The sequence below is a fragment of the Cyprinus carpio genome, chromosome B11 (assembly GCF_018340385.1).
Source record: "Cyprinus carpio isolate SPL01 chromosome B11, ASM1834038v1, whole genome shotgun sequence".
Taxonomy (NCBI): Eukaryota; Metazoa; Chordata; class Actinopteri; order Cypriniformes; family Cyprinidae; genus Cyprinus; species Cyprinus carpio.
The window spans coordinates 10,679,243-10,691,828 of record NC_056607.1 but is presented as its reverse complement, the minus strand read 5'-3'; the positions used below and the strand labels follow the sequence as shown (position 1 = coordinate 10,691,828).

The following is a 12,586-nucleotide window of genomic DNA, read 5'->3' as shown; positions in this document are numbered from 1 at the left end:
AATTATTATTATTATTATAATTAATATGTTGAAAACAGCTGAGTAGATTTTTTTTCAGGTTTCTTGGATGAAACTTGAAAAAAAATCTACTCAGCTGTTTCAGAAGAACAGCATTTATCTGAAATAGAAATCTTGTTTTGAAAATTTGTGTGCTTTTTGTTTTGTTTATAGAAAATCTTACTGGCTTTCTGCAAGGGAAGAGCCCCTTCAATTTCCCCAGTACATTAAACTGAAACAAGTCTCAAATATTATGTTGTTTTAGTAAAACCTGATTCATTTTTCTTGGAATAGGGTGAATTTGTCAGAGTACAGTTAATCTGAGATTATAATCCAGATGGTAGGGTGGACAGAGGGTTGTTCGCAGCAGTTCCAAATCCTTCATCAGTTAATTAAAGACCTGGGGCTTTTGACTGAGCAATTAGCCTGGATATTACAGTGCAGGTTTAACGAAGTGAATAGCAGAGGTGTGTGAGTATATGTCAGAGATACATGCAGCTGGTATGTCTGTAAGTAATCACACAGCAGGGATCATTTAAGAGAGTGGGACACCAAACCACGTACACAGCTCACGCACATCTGAAAACTGAGGGGAAACATTCCAGAGCTGTGTAAACCTCTGGGGCGAGTGACGTCCTAATGCAGCTCTGCCCACGTCACTGATGCCGTGGAGTTGCATCAGCTGTCTTACTAGTCTTGCTGTGTTAAGGGGGTGCTAGATTTTTCTTTCTACGTTTTTTTTTCTCATCTTTCTTTCAGACTCACTTCATCTCATTTTGTCTTTCAGTTCACTTTTGTAAATACGATTCTGTGGTTTATGGAGACAAAGAGATGATAACTCTCACGATGTTTGGGTTATCTTAGGACTGCTTCACCCTAGAAAATCATGCTGTGCCCGCATTAAACACTGCTCTCATGTCCCCAGGAGAAATGTACTACTATTAGCACAGTACTGTAGGTGCACAAATTACTTTTCTAATAAAAAAATTAGTGATCAAATAAAAAAAAAATACTTTTATTCAGCAAGGACTTGACCAAAAGTGGCATTAAAGACATGTACTGTATGATGTTTTAAAAGATTTCAAATAAATGTGTGAAAAAAATCATATTTTCCACAAAAATGTTAAACAGCACAACAGTTTTCAACACTGAAACAGTGCAATTGTTTTTTTTTTTTTTTTTGACCAACAAATCAGCACATTATAGTGATTTCTAATGTAACGTGACACTAAAGAGTAAGTGGAATAAGGAATAAATTGCATTTGAAAATATATTAAAATAGGAAGCAGTTATTTTAAATTGAAATAATTATTTCACTGTTGTATTTTTAATTAAATAAATGGTCAGCATTAGAGTCTAAGAATGGATACTTTATCAGACTGCATAGCAACATCCTGACAACCACCCACAATAATCTTACATTTTCTTCTTGCTCTAATCCATTCCTAATCACACTCAAATTTTCGCTGCCGTTGAATTCCGTGACAGAGAGGGATGAACCAGTCTTAATAACAGTAATTTATGGACACTTAGGCTGTTTTTAAGGAACACTGATGTGTCTCTGCAGCACTTCTAATAAGTGCTTTTCACAGACACAGAGCTAAATCAGCTCCTGACAACACCACATCATGTCACGACAAATGCAGCGCTCTTGTTTTTTTGCATGTGACTGTTCGAAGTCACGCAGACATAATGAGTACAGATGAGCATGTCCCAGCCTCTTTTTGAGAACATAGGACATTGTTACGTCAGCAGGGAGTCGATGTTATTACTCTTTGGAAGTGTGCGTCTGTACAAGCGAGTTTAGTCTCAATGCACAATTGAAAGCAGGCTGTGTGGAGTATTTAATCCATGAATAAACTTCTCATTATTCAAGAAACTTAAGCTATGACCCAGTTGGCAAAGCTGTTTCTTTCCCAATGTGTTTAGGAGCTGCCAGATATCGGAGAAAACAAATTCTGTTTGTGTTTTTCAGACCCGGTTGAAAGTCGTCACATGTTCCGGCGCAGAGTAAACACAGCTGCTATTATGCGTTTGAATATGCGACAATGGGACCTGTTGCGATTAACTCAATTGACTCCGCCCAAAGGCTTGAACTACTCCGGCCAATCACGTGTAACCATCTATTTGGTTGGGTGTCTTTCTGATTAGCGCAGTGCATGACGGACAGGCTGGTTCTCCATTCAGCATCTTGGCACAGACCTCTGCCCCCATCATAGGTCCGCTTCCTATTTCATGAGACATTCCCAAATTTAAGGTTCACAGTTTTTTTGAATCAGGGAGCCCGATGGATTACCTTTTCAGCCCTTCGAGTGCTCTGGCGAGTTTGAGCCGAGGAGGCCCCACTGGTATAATGACGCTTGGCACAATCACCCTTCTGTTCCTCCAACCCTGTTCCCAGGAAACCACAGAGCATGCACAATTGCGTACCGCGCTTTGCTGCCCAACCACATTGCTCTTGGCGTGGCTGCGCAGCAAGCCGAGTAACGTGGCATCTCGCTGGATCAACCAGAGTTTATCTTCCCAGAGTTCACATCGATTCGTTTTCTGCTCGATTATTAATTCACGTTTGTGGGGCGTAGCGAGGGAGCAGGAGGATAAAAAGGGGGAACTTGAGGTCAAGCATGAAGAGAGCATGACTTTTATGTTAAGCTTCTCCTAATTAAAAGCAAAGGAATGGGAAGAAAGCTGTAAAAAAAAAAAAAAAAAAAAAAAGTGAGATGAATGGACAAAGAGGGCCAGAACTGGTTCTGAGCTGGTCATAGCTGGTTCTGCTGGCTTTCATGGCATTCCTCAATGGGCCCGCTGGTTTGGAGTGTAGGTTCCCTCCCCTCCTCTTCCCCTCTACTTCTGTTTATGCTTTGTAGCTAATGTTATACTAGGGCTCAGTCCTTTCAGACTAGGATTGGGAATACCAGGGGCCAAATGGGAGCCTGGAGACGCATGTCAGCTTGTGCTTTCAGGACTCAGCACGCCAACAGGTCCATCATAAGCAGCCACAGGGAGTCAGGCACCAATGAAGGCAGGAAGAGACCACAAAAACAGCTATAGAGACATCAGGAGCCATATAGTGAAAGGAGGAAAGCGAGAACAACACCACTCAGTAGAGTCAGGAAAGTGAAGACTTATTCAGTTGTATGGTACCACTGCAAAAGGTTACTGGTTGTTTTGCAAAGTTCATTTGGCAGTGGCAGAGGTTTGATGGAGCTGTTTTGTCATGCAAGAAGTAAGAAACATGAGAGAAATACAGAGAAGCCTGTCTGTCTGTAAGGCCTATAAAGGCCCTATATATATAAATAAACAGACTCTTATTACAGCTATATAAATGTATTAGATTTTTTACATTTATTTATTTTTTAACACCATGTCACCCCAGATGCCAGGTGTCAAAAAGAGTTTATTGCAAATCCATTTGTCCTTTGTGCCACACGTGTTAAGCCCTAAACCCACTACATGATTTTTGGCTGTCACAGATCGTGAAACAGTTGTGGCGATTTATGTGATCGTGGCTCCTAATCGGTGGTCCTCTGTCGTAGAGTGAGATTGTGAGGTTCAAAGAAGGCCGTTGTCACAGTGTCGCGACCAAAGATAGCCTACGATATAGCATGCTTATCGCACAGTGTGTTTGCTGTTACGATCCATGTTTACTGACCAACCAATAAAAATTTGACATGAAATTAACGCGACATGGCGCTAAAACATAAAACTGCTTACCTCAAGCTCTTATCCCTTCCTCTTTCACTGCTTCCAGTTTTTTTTTCAGCACACATAAAAATACAACTGCTAAAGTGTGATCTATCATGCTCTTTTTGTTTACCACTGGCGCATGCTGATGACGTTTTATTCTACTATAGTAACGTGCATCATATCGCACAAGTCAATAGTTGTCATCATCGGACAGTCTACATGCATCTCGTGGCCAGTTTTATTAGATCCAAGTCCCACAGTGTGACATGCAATGATCTTATAAGATTGCTAAAATCGTGCAGTGTGTTTTGGGCTTAAAAGGTACTTTGAATATGGCAAAAATAGACCAGGGAATCAGTTTACTGTTGGAAATTTGTCTTTATAATCAGTTCTGTTGTATTTGGTTGTGTGGTACCGCTAGCATCCGGTGTAGAAGTAAGTCTCCTTCCTTTTATTCAAATTTGAATTGCAGTTCTGCTTTAAATTCATTTCAAATTTTGGAATTGAATTGGATTGATAAAGTTACCTTTAAATGCCTGTGGCTTTAAACCAAATGGGGTATTGTTGAAGTAGCATTTAAGAAATATATTCAGTTTAACTAACTTTTACTAACTAGAAAAATTGTCTTCAAACTCTTCAAATTTCAGAAAGCAACAACCTTAAATTGAACTTGTGTAGATGTTCATGTACCTACGTAGAGTGTGTTTCAGGCATTGAGGTTCACATCATATCCTATTTCAAGGTCTTACATAATACTTCACTGCTCCATTTTACACAGATTAACATATCATGTGTCCTTTAAACAAGCTGGGATTAATATGCACTGTTTTTGCATCCTTTTCTTATAGGGAAACAAGGGACCGACACAAAGTTTCTCTATAGATCTTCCTCTCTCACACACACGCACACTTTAAGGCCGAGAATAATCGTTCTGAAAGCATGGAGCCCGCCGAGATGAACACTATCCCCAACGGGAAGGGGCACGGAGCTGGTGAGGTGACTGCAATAAAAAGCCAGTCAGAAGATGCAGCTCAGTAAGTATTCGCTTAAGGGTGCAATATAATGTCTCTCTGGTTAAGGATAGTTTATTGTGAGTCATCCAATGTGTATAGATTTAGTAATACAGTTTCAGTTGGTATAAGCTTTATCATTGAATCTATCCTTCAGTCTATCTTAGGGGTGCCTTAAACTTTATATATGTTTAGTGCTTATATACAGTATGTGTGAACATTAGTGTGTGTTTTTGCAGTATCTTCCAGCTAGCATTAAAGCATCCAGTCATGTCATCTTAATAAGGTGAAGCCTGTCTGTCATCACAGTCCTAAATGTCACTGAACAGCACAGTTCAGACATCACTGAGCACATTCAGTAGCACTGATGTCATGATCTCACGTTCAAAGCTCCAACGTGTCTGTGATTGTGTAGATGTTTTTGTGCAAATTAATGTGTATGGATGTTTCTTCAACTACAGGAACTTTTTATGTGAAAACAACAGATTTTTGATTACAACTAACTTTGTTCTTTTGGTTATATTAAAGGATTAGTTCACCCAAAAATGAAAATTCTGTCATTAATGACCCTCATGTCGTTCCAAACCCGTAAGACCTCCGCTCATCTACGGAACACAAATGAAGATATTTTTGATGAAATCCGAGAGCTTTCTAACCCTGCATAGACAGCAATGTGAACGTGTCAGTTGAGTTGCTGTCTGCGCACAGCCTGAAAGCTCTTGGATTTCATAAAGAATATCTTAATTTGTGTTCTGAAGATGAACGGAGGTCTTACGGGTTTGGAACGATGTGAGGGTGAGTCATTAATGACAGAATTTTCATTTTTGTATGAAGTATCCCTTTAAGGTCACATTAAAATACTACATACTGTAATTGTTTTACCCTTTTCTCAGACCTAGACAATCAAATCTTTTAATATGAAAATCACCATAAAAACATAATCTGTTATTAACTGTTTAAAACTTTGATGATCTACACATGGATAAAATTATTGTCAACATTTATTTTGTTAAAATTATATCTTTAATTAAAATTAAAAATTGTTTTAAAATTTAGTTACATTTAAATTATATTTTTACACAAATTAATACAGTCCCACAATTATGCCATCATTTCTATTAGAATACAACTAAAATGTTTCAACTAATAGTTTTTTTAAAGTTAATGCACTCTATAAAGAAGACAACAGTGAAGAGCCTTTAAAAGTGTCTTTTAAGGTAATTATTTATTTCTTTGCAAGACTTAAAAGTGCCCATAGTTGAAAAAAACCAACAACTGTATGTTCTTTTATATGCAAAACAAAATCACTCTGCATGTAGAAGAACTGCTTGCATTCACAAAAGCAAATGAAATATTTCTCTACTAGACATCACTTTCTCCTTGTTGCCACATGCCTTCAGTAGTGTGTTTATCTATGGGTGTCTTCATCATGATTTCCCTGTCTCTTGTGCTTTCGTGGATGCGGCTCCAACACTGCTCTGTAGGGAACTTGTACCAAATAGCACTGAAAATGCCAGGTATGTCATGCAGAGAGCAGAATCACTAACAAAACAGTACTTCTCTGCAGCTGCACATCATGCACCTGTAAATAAAGCAAAGCACCCACTTTAAATCAGTGTTTTGGTGGCGTTAACCCCTTTAGTAAGTTATCTGTGTTGCACTGCCAGCCAATCCCTCACAGGTGTTATGTGTGTCTTTAGTACTGACAGAACTCCAGGTAATGTAGAGGCAAACCTGGCAGAAAGCTCAGAGTTCCTGTCCAACGCAGATGACAAGAAAACCCCTCACTTCACGGATGTAAGTTGAGCTTTTGGTAAGATTTCATGTATGTCAAATTTTACCTGCGTGTCAGGATCATAATATTTTTCAGATGTGAATGTGTGGACTCTGTTTTTCTTTTTAGTTTGAGGGAAAGACTTCTTTTGGGATGTCTGTCTTCAACTTGGGAAACGCCATCATGGGAAGTGGAATTCTGGGATTAGCGTATGCAATGGCTAACACGGGCATTGTCCTCTTTGTGTAAGTTACAGTTTTAGGTCAAACTCTATGCATTCAGATTGTAGGAAATGGCTTAATGGAGAATAGATTAATAGAATTAATAAAATCATTATGCATTTGATAGCATCCTAAACCACTCTGTGGTGAAACATTAGAGTCAGAATTGATTGTTTTTACTGCTGATCAAACATAAAATTTTGATATTTTATTCAGAATGAAAGCCATTGTCATTCTTGCTGAATATGTGTCCTAATGAGTTTATTGTGGTGTGTATTAATCATGCTGTTAAACCAGTATAATTGATGATATTAATGAATGCTTGTGAAGTACTTGCTTTAACATGCACATCCTTTAAAGGATTAGTTCACTTCCAGAATAAAAATTCCTGATAATTTACTAACCTCCATGTCTTCCAAGATGCTCATGTCCTTCTTTCTTCAGTCGAAAAGAAATTAAGGTTTTTGAGGAAAAGTTGTTTCAAGATTTTTCTCCATATACTTCAGTGGCAGCCAACGGGTTGAAGGTCCAAATTACAGTTTCAATACAGCTTCAAAGAGCTCTATACAATCCAAACCGAGGAATAAGGGTCTTGTCTAGTGAAACAATCAATCATTTTCTAAAAAAAAATACTTTTTAAACACAAATACTTGTTGTGCACTAGCTCTGTGATGCTCGTCCGTTACTTTATGCATTACATAATCACGTTGGAAAAATCACACACGGTTTATTTGTGTCCTTCAGTTTAAAAAGGTAGAGTAGGAGGAAAAACTTAATCTTATTTTCTACTCCCAACTTCAAAATTGTCTGATAACTTTGTTTTTCCTTTTTTGTAAAGGGTGTTTGACTTACTTCTTTGAAAGTACTGGCTCGGTACGTCTGCCTACGTCACGCGCGCCTGATTACATAATGCGTGAGGCCAAGCTAGTGCAAGATGAGCATTTGTGGTTAAAAGTATATACATTTTAGTTTTTTTAGAAAATGACAAATTGTTTCACTAGATAAGACCCTTATGCCTCGGCTGGGATCGTGTAGAACCATTTCAAGCTGCACTTAAACTGCAGTTTGGACCTTCAACCCGTTGATCCCCATTGAAGTCCACTATATGGAGAAAAATCCTGCAATGTTTTCCTCAAAAATCGTAATTTCTTAATTTCGTACATCTTGGATGACATTGGAGTGAGTAAATTATTAAGAATTTTTTTTATTCTGGAAGTGAACTATTCCTTTAATAAGGAGATTCTGGACCCCTTCTTTTTTTGACATTTTGATTTTGATTTTTTTTTTTTTTGAAAGAAAGAAAGAAATGAATACTATTATTCAGCAAAATGTATTACAATCTCACAGCTTCCCTACAGTTTGTTATGATCTGTGTTAATTCCCGTTCTGTGAACTGGTCCTCCTGCTGTATTAATCCTCTAGTAAAGCAGCCTTTATTCGAAAAGTCAGATTGCCAGAGAGATTTGTTTCCTGATTGACCTTCAATAGAGCTGAGCGGGCTGTACCAGGACTCTCACTTTCCACGGGAGCTCCATGTTCACGCCAGCCACACTGTATTACTTTTGTGAACTAATGGTCTGTCGTCTACAGTAGTTATGATCTAATGGTCTGTGTTACTTAACGTGGGCTCTCTGCTGTGATCATGAAGATTAGGTTGTACATGCTTTATGAAAACCAGTCAGGCCTTTTAATCTGGGTTGAGGAATGTACAGAGGATTTTATATTTTTCTTTCTGAGAGGGCTTTGGGTTTGAGCTGTTCGGCGTGACTGGGGTTCTGTGATATCTGGCACATTTTCCATACTCCCGATTCTCTACATGTGGACCTGTCTGATCTGAGAGCAGTGTTTCTCCGGTGCTGATTGTGGCTTCGGGCTACTCATAAATCAATCCCAGACACAATTTAATAATGCAGCTACTATTCCTTTCAATAACGGTGCAGCTCTTGGGAATGAATTCATAAGGTTTATGGAAGTTTCTTAGACCTTGCTATGAGGAAATCATTGTGGAGTCTCTATGCTAGTATAAAAAGATTTTCTTAGTATTCCTGTGTTCCTGTATACACTGTATACACAGTGTTCCTGTGGCTCAGTGGTAGAGCATTGCGTTAGTAGCATGAAAGGTCATGGGTTTGATTTCCAGGGAACACACATACTGTTAAAAAAATGTATAGCCTGAATGCACTGTAAGTTGCTTTGGATAAAAGTGTCTGCTAAATGCATAAATGTAAATGTTGTATTCATCTGTATGCTTTTATGATGAGCATTTTGTACTGTATATACTATCATAAATTTTACATAGGAACATCTCTGCTGATTATTGTTGTATATGGTATATATAGATGAAGATTCTGAAATGTTGATGTTGGGTTTTGTTGAGATGTCACTTTGAATTTTGGCAGTGGTTCCCTAGAGGCGAGAGTGAATCCACGACTGAGAAATACACAACATCATAAAAAAGGATAATGTATGAATATCCAGTGTCATAAAATTAGTCTATTCTAGAGTTTAGGAATAGATACCAATAAACTCCCATCATCATATGTATTTATATATATTTGCTTCTATTTTTAAGAAATTTTAGGGGAAACATCTGGGACAATCTTATTACCTAAATTAGCCTAAACATATCTGGGGACTCCATTGATCGGCTTTGAAAGAGCAACTCTTTGTACAAAATAATGACAAACAAAAAAATCTTTGCTTTGAAATTCAGCTTCCTGTGGCTTACTGGGAAATGTTATTGCTCAAGGATATGCGTTTATTTCATGTTCCTGGAATTAAAAAGACATGTTTATGAGACAAGTCTCAAAACAGTGGGAGCAAGAATTGTGTCATACAAATTAAATATGCCAAAAAATGAACTGAATATCTAATATGATGATTTGTGGTAGCACCACGCTCAGTTAAATGTATATATATTCTTTCTCAGTTAAAATAATCTTTAGTAGCCTCAGTGACAAGAGTGCCGCTGGAGTCTCATTTAACAGTGTGTTTCTATTCATTCACTTTTTCCTCCATTTGCTGAAGATGTGTTTTTCCATTAATTCACAAACTGATGAAGCCGCTTGGATAAACGGCCTTTAATAAATGGAGAAACACGTCCAGATACTCAGGAATAAATTGTGTGAGATACTAAATTAACAGTAATTTGTCTTTAGGTTCTAATAAGGCGTTCTAGCACTGTAGCATTCAACACTGGTCTTGATCTCAGATTTAACACTCTTGAAAAAAAACAAAAAATGAAATGTTGCTTATTAATTTCATTCTGAGCTGAAATTAATCAACAGAAAAAGATTATATTAAATGAATAATATCGTTTTTGTATATTATCATTATATATATCATTACGTTCAAAAGTATGGAGTCAGTAAGATAATTTTTGAAATTATTTTAAGCAAGTAATTGATCAAAAGTGACACAAAAGACTTTAATAATGTTACAAAAGATTTCATTAGGGGTTCAAGCATGTAGCACTGTTACCCTATTGTAATTGTTAGAATGATCAAGGATCAGCAGTCTCCGCGTAAAACTGATCGTTCAGACCAAACTGTAAGTCGTAGAGACTTGAAACTTGGAGGGATGGAAGTCCTCACACCGTCTACAGCGTCACCAAGGCTCGCCCTAATCGGCCTGTTGGGGGCGCTACAGCGATCAAAAGTATGAAATCGCTCATAACTCCTAATACTACTTTTGTGAGCTAGTAGTCCTAGGTTTATCACCTGACTGGAACCGAACCAGTGCAGAAAGCTTCTCTGGACAGTGAATATCAATTATTATTATTATTTTTTTTTTTTTTAAAGTAGAGATTTTGACTGACTGTCACAAAGGGACGCTAAAACTTTTTAAGGGGCAGGGCCACTTTTACTAAAATGGTTATAACTTATGAACAGAATGAGATATTGTCGCCAAATTCTGAACACTTATGTAAGAGCTCAATCTGAGGTCACTTGAAAAAAAAATGTGGAGTTTGGCCACTTGGTGGTGCTATAAGAAGGAAAAAAAAAAAACTAAAAATGGCTACAACTACGCAACCATTTTCAAATGGTTACAAATCATGTACAGTACAAATCATGTTGTATTCTATTCATCCAAGTCATTTAAGACTCAAGTAAGTTAAGTGTTCCAAATCAGTCACTTGAGAGATTTCATTTCAGTTAGGAAGCTTTCGAAGGGAGCAGCTAGCTTTTGGAGCAGTTATAAATGCTAAATTAAGAACTTTTTTTGTCTTTTGGAGCTTGGATGAAACATCTCATCACAATCAGCTGCTAAAGACGATGATTAGATGCTGAACTGATCACATTCATTCAAGCCAGCTGCCTCCATTAACGCACTGCAGCTGGTGAACAAATCGCATGTTCTGTCTCTGATTTTTCAAACCTTTTTAACCTCACAATGTTGCCTCCTCCAGTGTAATTTGTTATGAAACGTAAGCGATTAGCTGTACTAGTTGTGCTCCACTTATTTAAATATGAGCGGAATGTTAGTCAAGGCTGAGAGTTTTTTTTTTTTTTAAATGCTGAATATCCGTTTCAGAGCTCATGTGAGTCAGGGCACTGCTGTTTCCAGTAGAACTGCACTCGTTGACTTCTCCTCCTGCAGTTCAGCCACGTCATTTGGAAAAAATAAGGAAAATGGAAGACGTGAGAAAGTGCGGAGTTGAAACTGAGTGCTTGGCAGAGGGTGGTTAGGCCTGGTCAGTATAGATGCCAAGACATTCTGGAACTAGGAAAAGGGACTAAACAGGACATTTGGATGGAGGAAAAAAGAGTCAGTAGAGCATATTTTGGGTTCCCAGCTTGAGATGTTTATCCAGATGTTGGCAGCTGGAGGGTGCCATTGCATTTATGTGCTATTTGTGATGTGCCTGTGATTATGATGTCTAGTATTTTTCCACCTTACTGAGACTATAACCTCTTTCCAACTCTAAGAATTAGGCCTGTTATATATATATATTTTTTCTATATTTTATGTCTTAATTAATATAACCATAGCATGTTTAGAAATTTAGATATACAATGAAATAGTTAAATTTTTTAAATTCTATTAAAATTATAAGTTATATATATATATAAATTATGTGTGTGTGTGTGTGTGTGTGTGTGTGTGTATATATATATATATATATATAAATATGTATATAAATATATATATATATATATATATATAGAATATATATATATATATATATATATATATATATATATATATATATATATATATATAAATAAACAAACTACAAATCTGCATGAAAGTATTCTGCTCATTTACAAAAATTGCCTAAAATTACCTAATTATTACCTAAAATACAGTTGTTGTTTTTTTTTTTTTTTTTTTTTTTACCCATAAAAATAAGAATGAAGCTTTTACAAATTATATTAATACAATATTTTTTTTTTTTTTTTACCTTACAAATGGTTTTCAAAAGCAAAAATGTTACGAAACTCGGATCATATTTTGGTAAAGTGATTTAATTCAGCAAGTATGATGTATACGGCAGTGCAATTATATTGTATGATTGATAGAAATTCCTTTTTTCATGATCAATGTAATTTCTTGTTTTTAACCTAGAATATTACTTTGTGTCTTGAGTGGGATTATCCCATGTGTGTGTTGATCCTACAAGCTTTCCATACTGTGCTTTTGAACCAAAGGCTGTTTTAAAGTACTCTATAAATATAACACCTAGCCATACTCAGACTTGACAATGACATTTGGTTCCAGTTGCAGTTAATTTGTCTTCTCTCTTTCAGAATTCTCCTCACTGTTATCGCTGGTCTGTCTGCATACTCCATTCACCTGCTGCTAAAATCTTCAGGCGTTGTGGGTGAGTATTTCATTACACTGACCCAGTACCAGTTTAAAGCTCTCCTCTGTCTCCTCTTTGCCCAGAGCTAAAT

General features: G+C 36.9%; 1 protein-coding gene across 2 annotated transcripts in view; it reads left to right on the top strand.

The window, feature by feature from the left end:
• Positions 1-12,586, top strand: part of LOC109069212 (sodium-coupled neutral amino acid transporter 3-like) — a 40,795-nt gene that overhangs the window by 11,219 nt on the left and 16,990 nt on the right. Inside the window, exons 2-6 of one of the 2 annotated variants that reach the window (XM_042733883.1) lie at positions 4,533-4,718; positions 6,179-6,211; positions 6,395-6,491; positions 6,598-6,713; positions 12,440-12,513. In XM_042733883.1, coding sequence (XP_042589817.1) covers positions 4,624-4,718; positions 6,179-6,211; positions 6,395-6,491; positions 6,598-6,713; positions 12,440-12,513 — 415 coding nt within the window. In that variant the 5' untranslated portion in view covers positions 4,533-4,623. The remainder of the gene's footprint in view (positions 1-4,532; positions 4,719-6,178; positions 6,212-6,394; positions 6,492-6,597; positions 6,714-12,439; positions 12,514-12,586) is intronic. The other variant, XM_042733884.1, reaches the window with a different exon arrangement.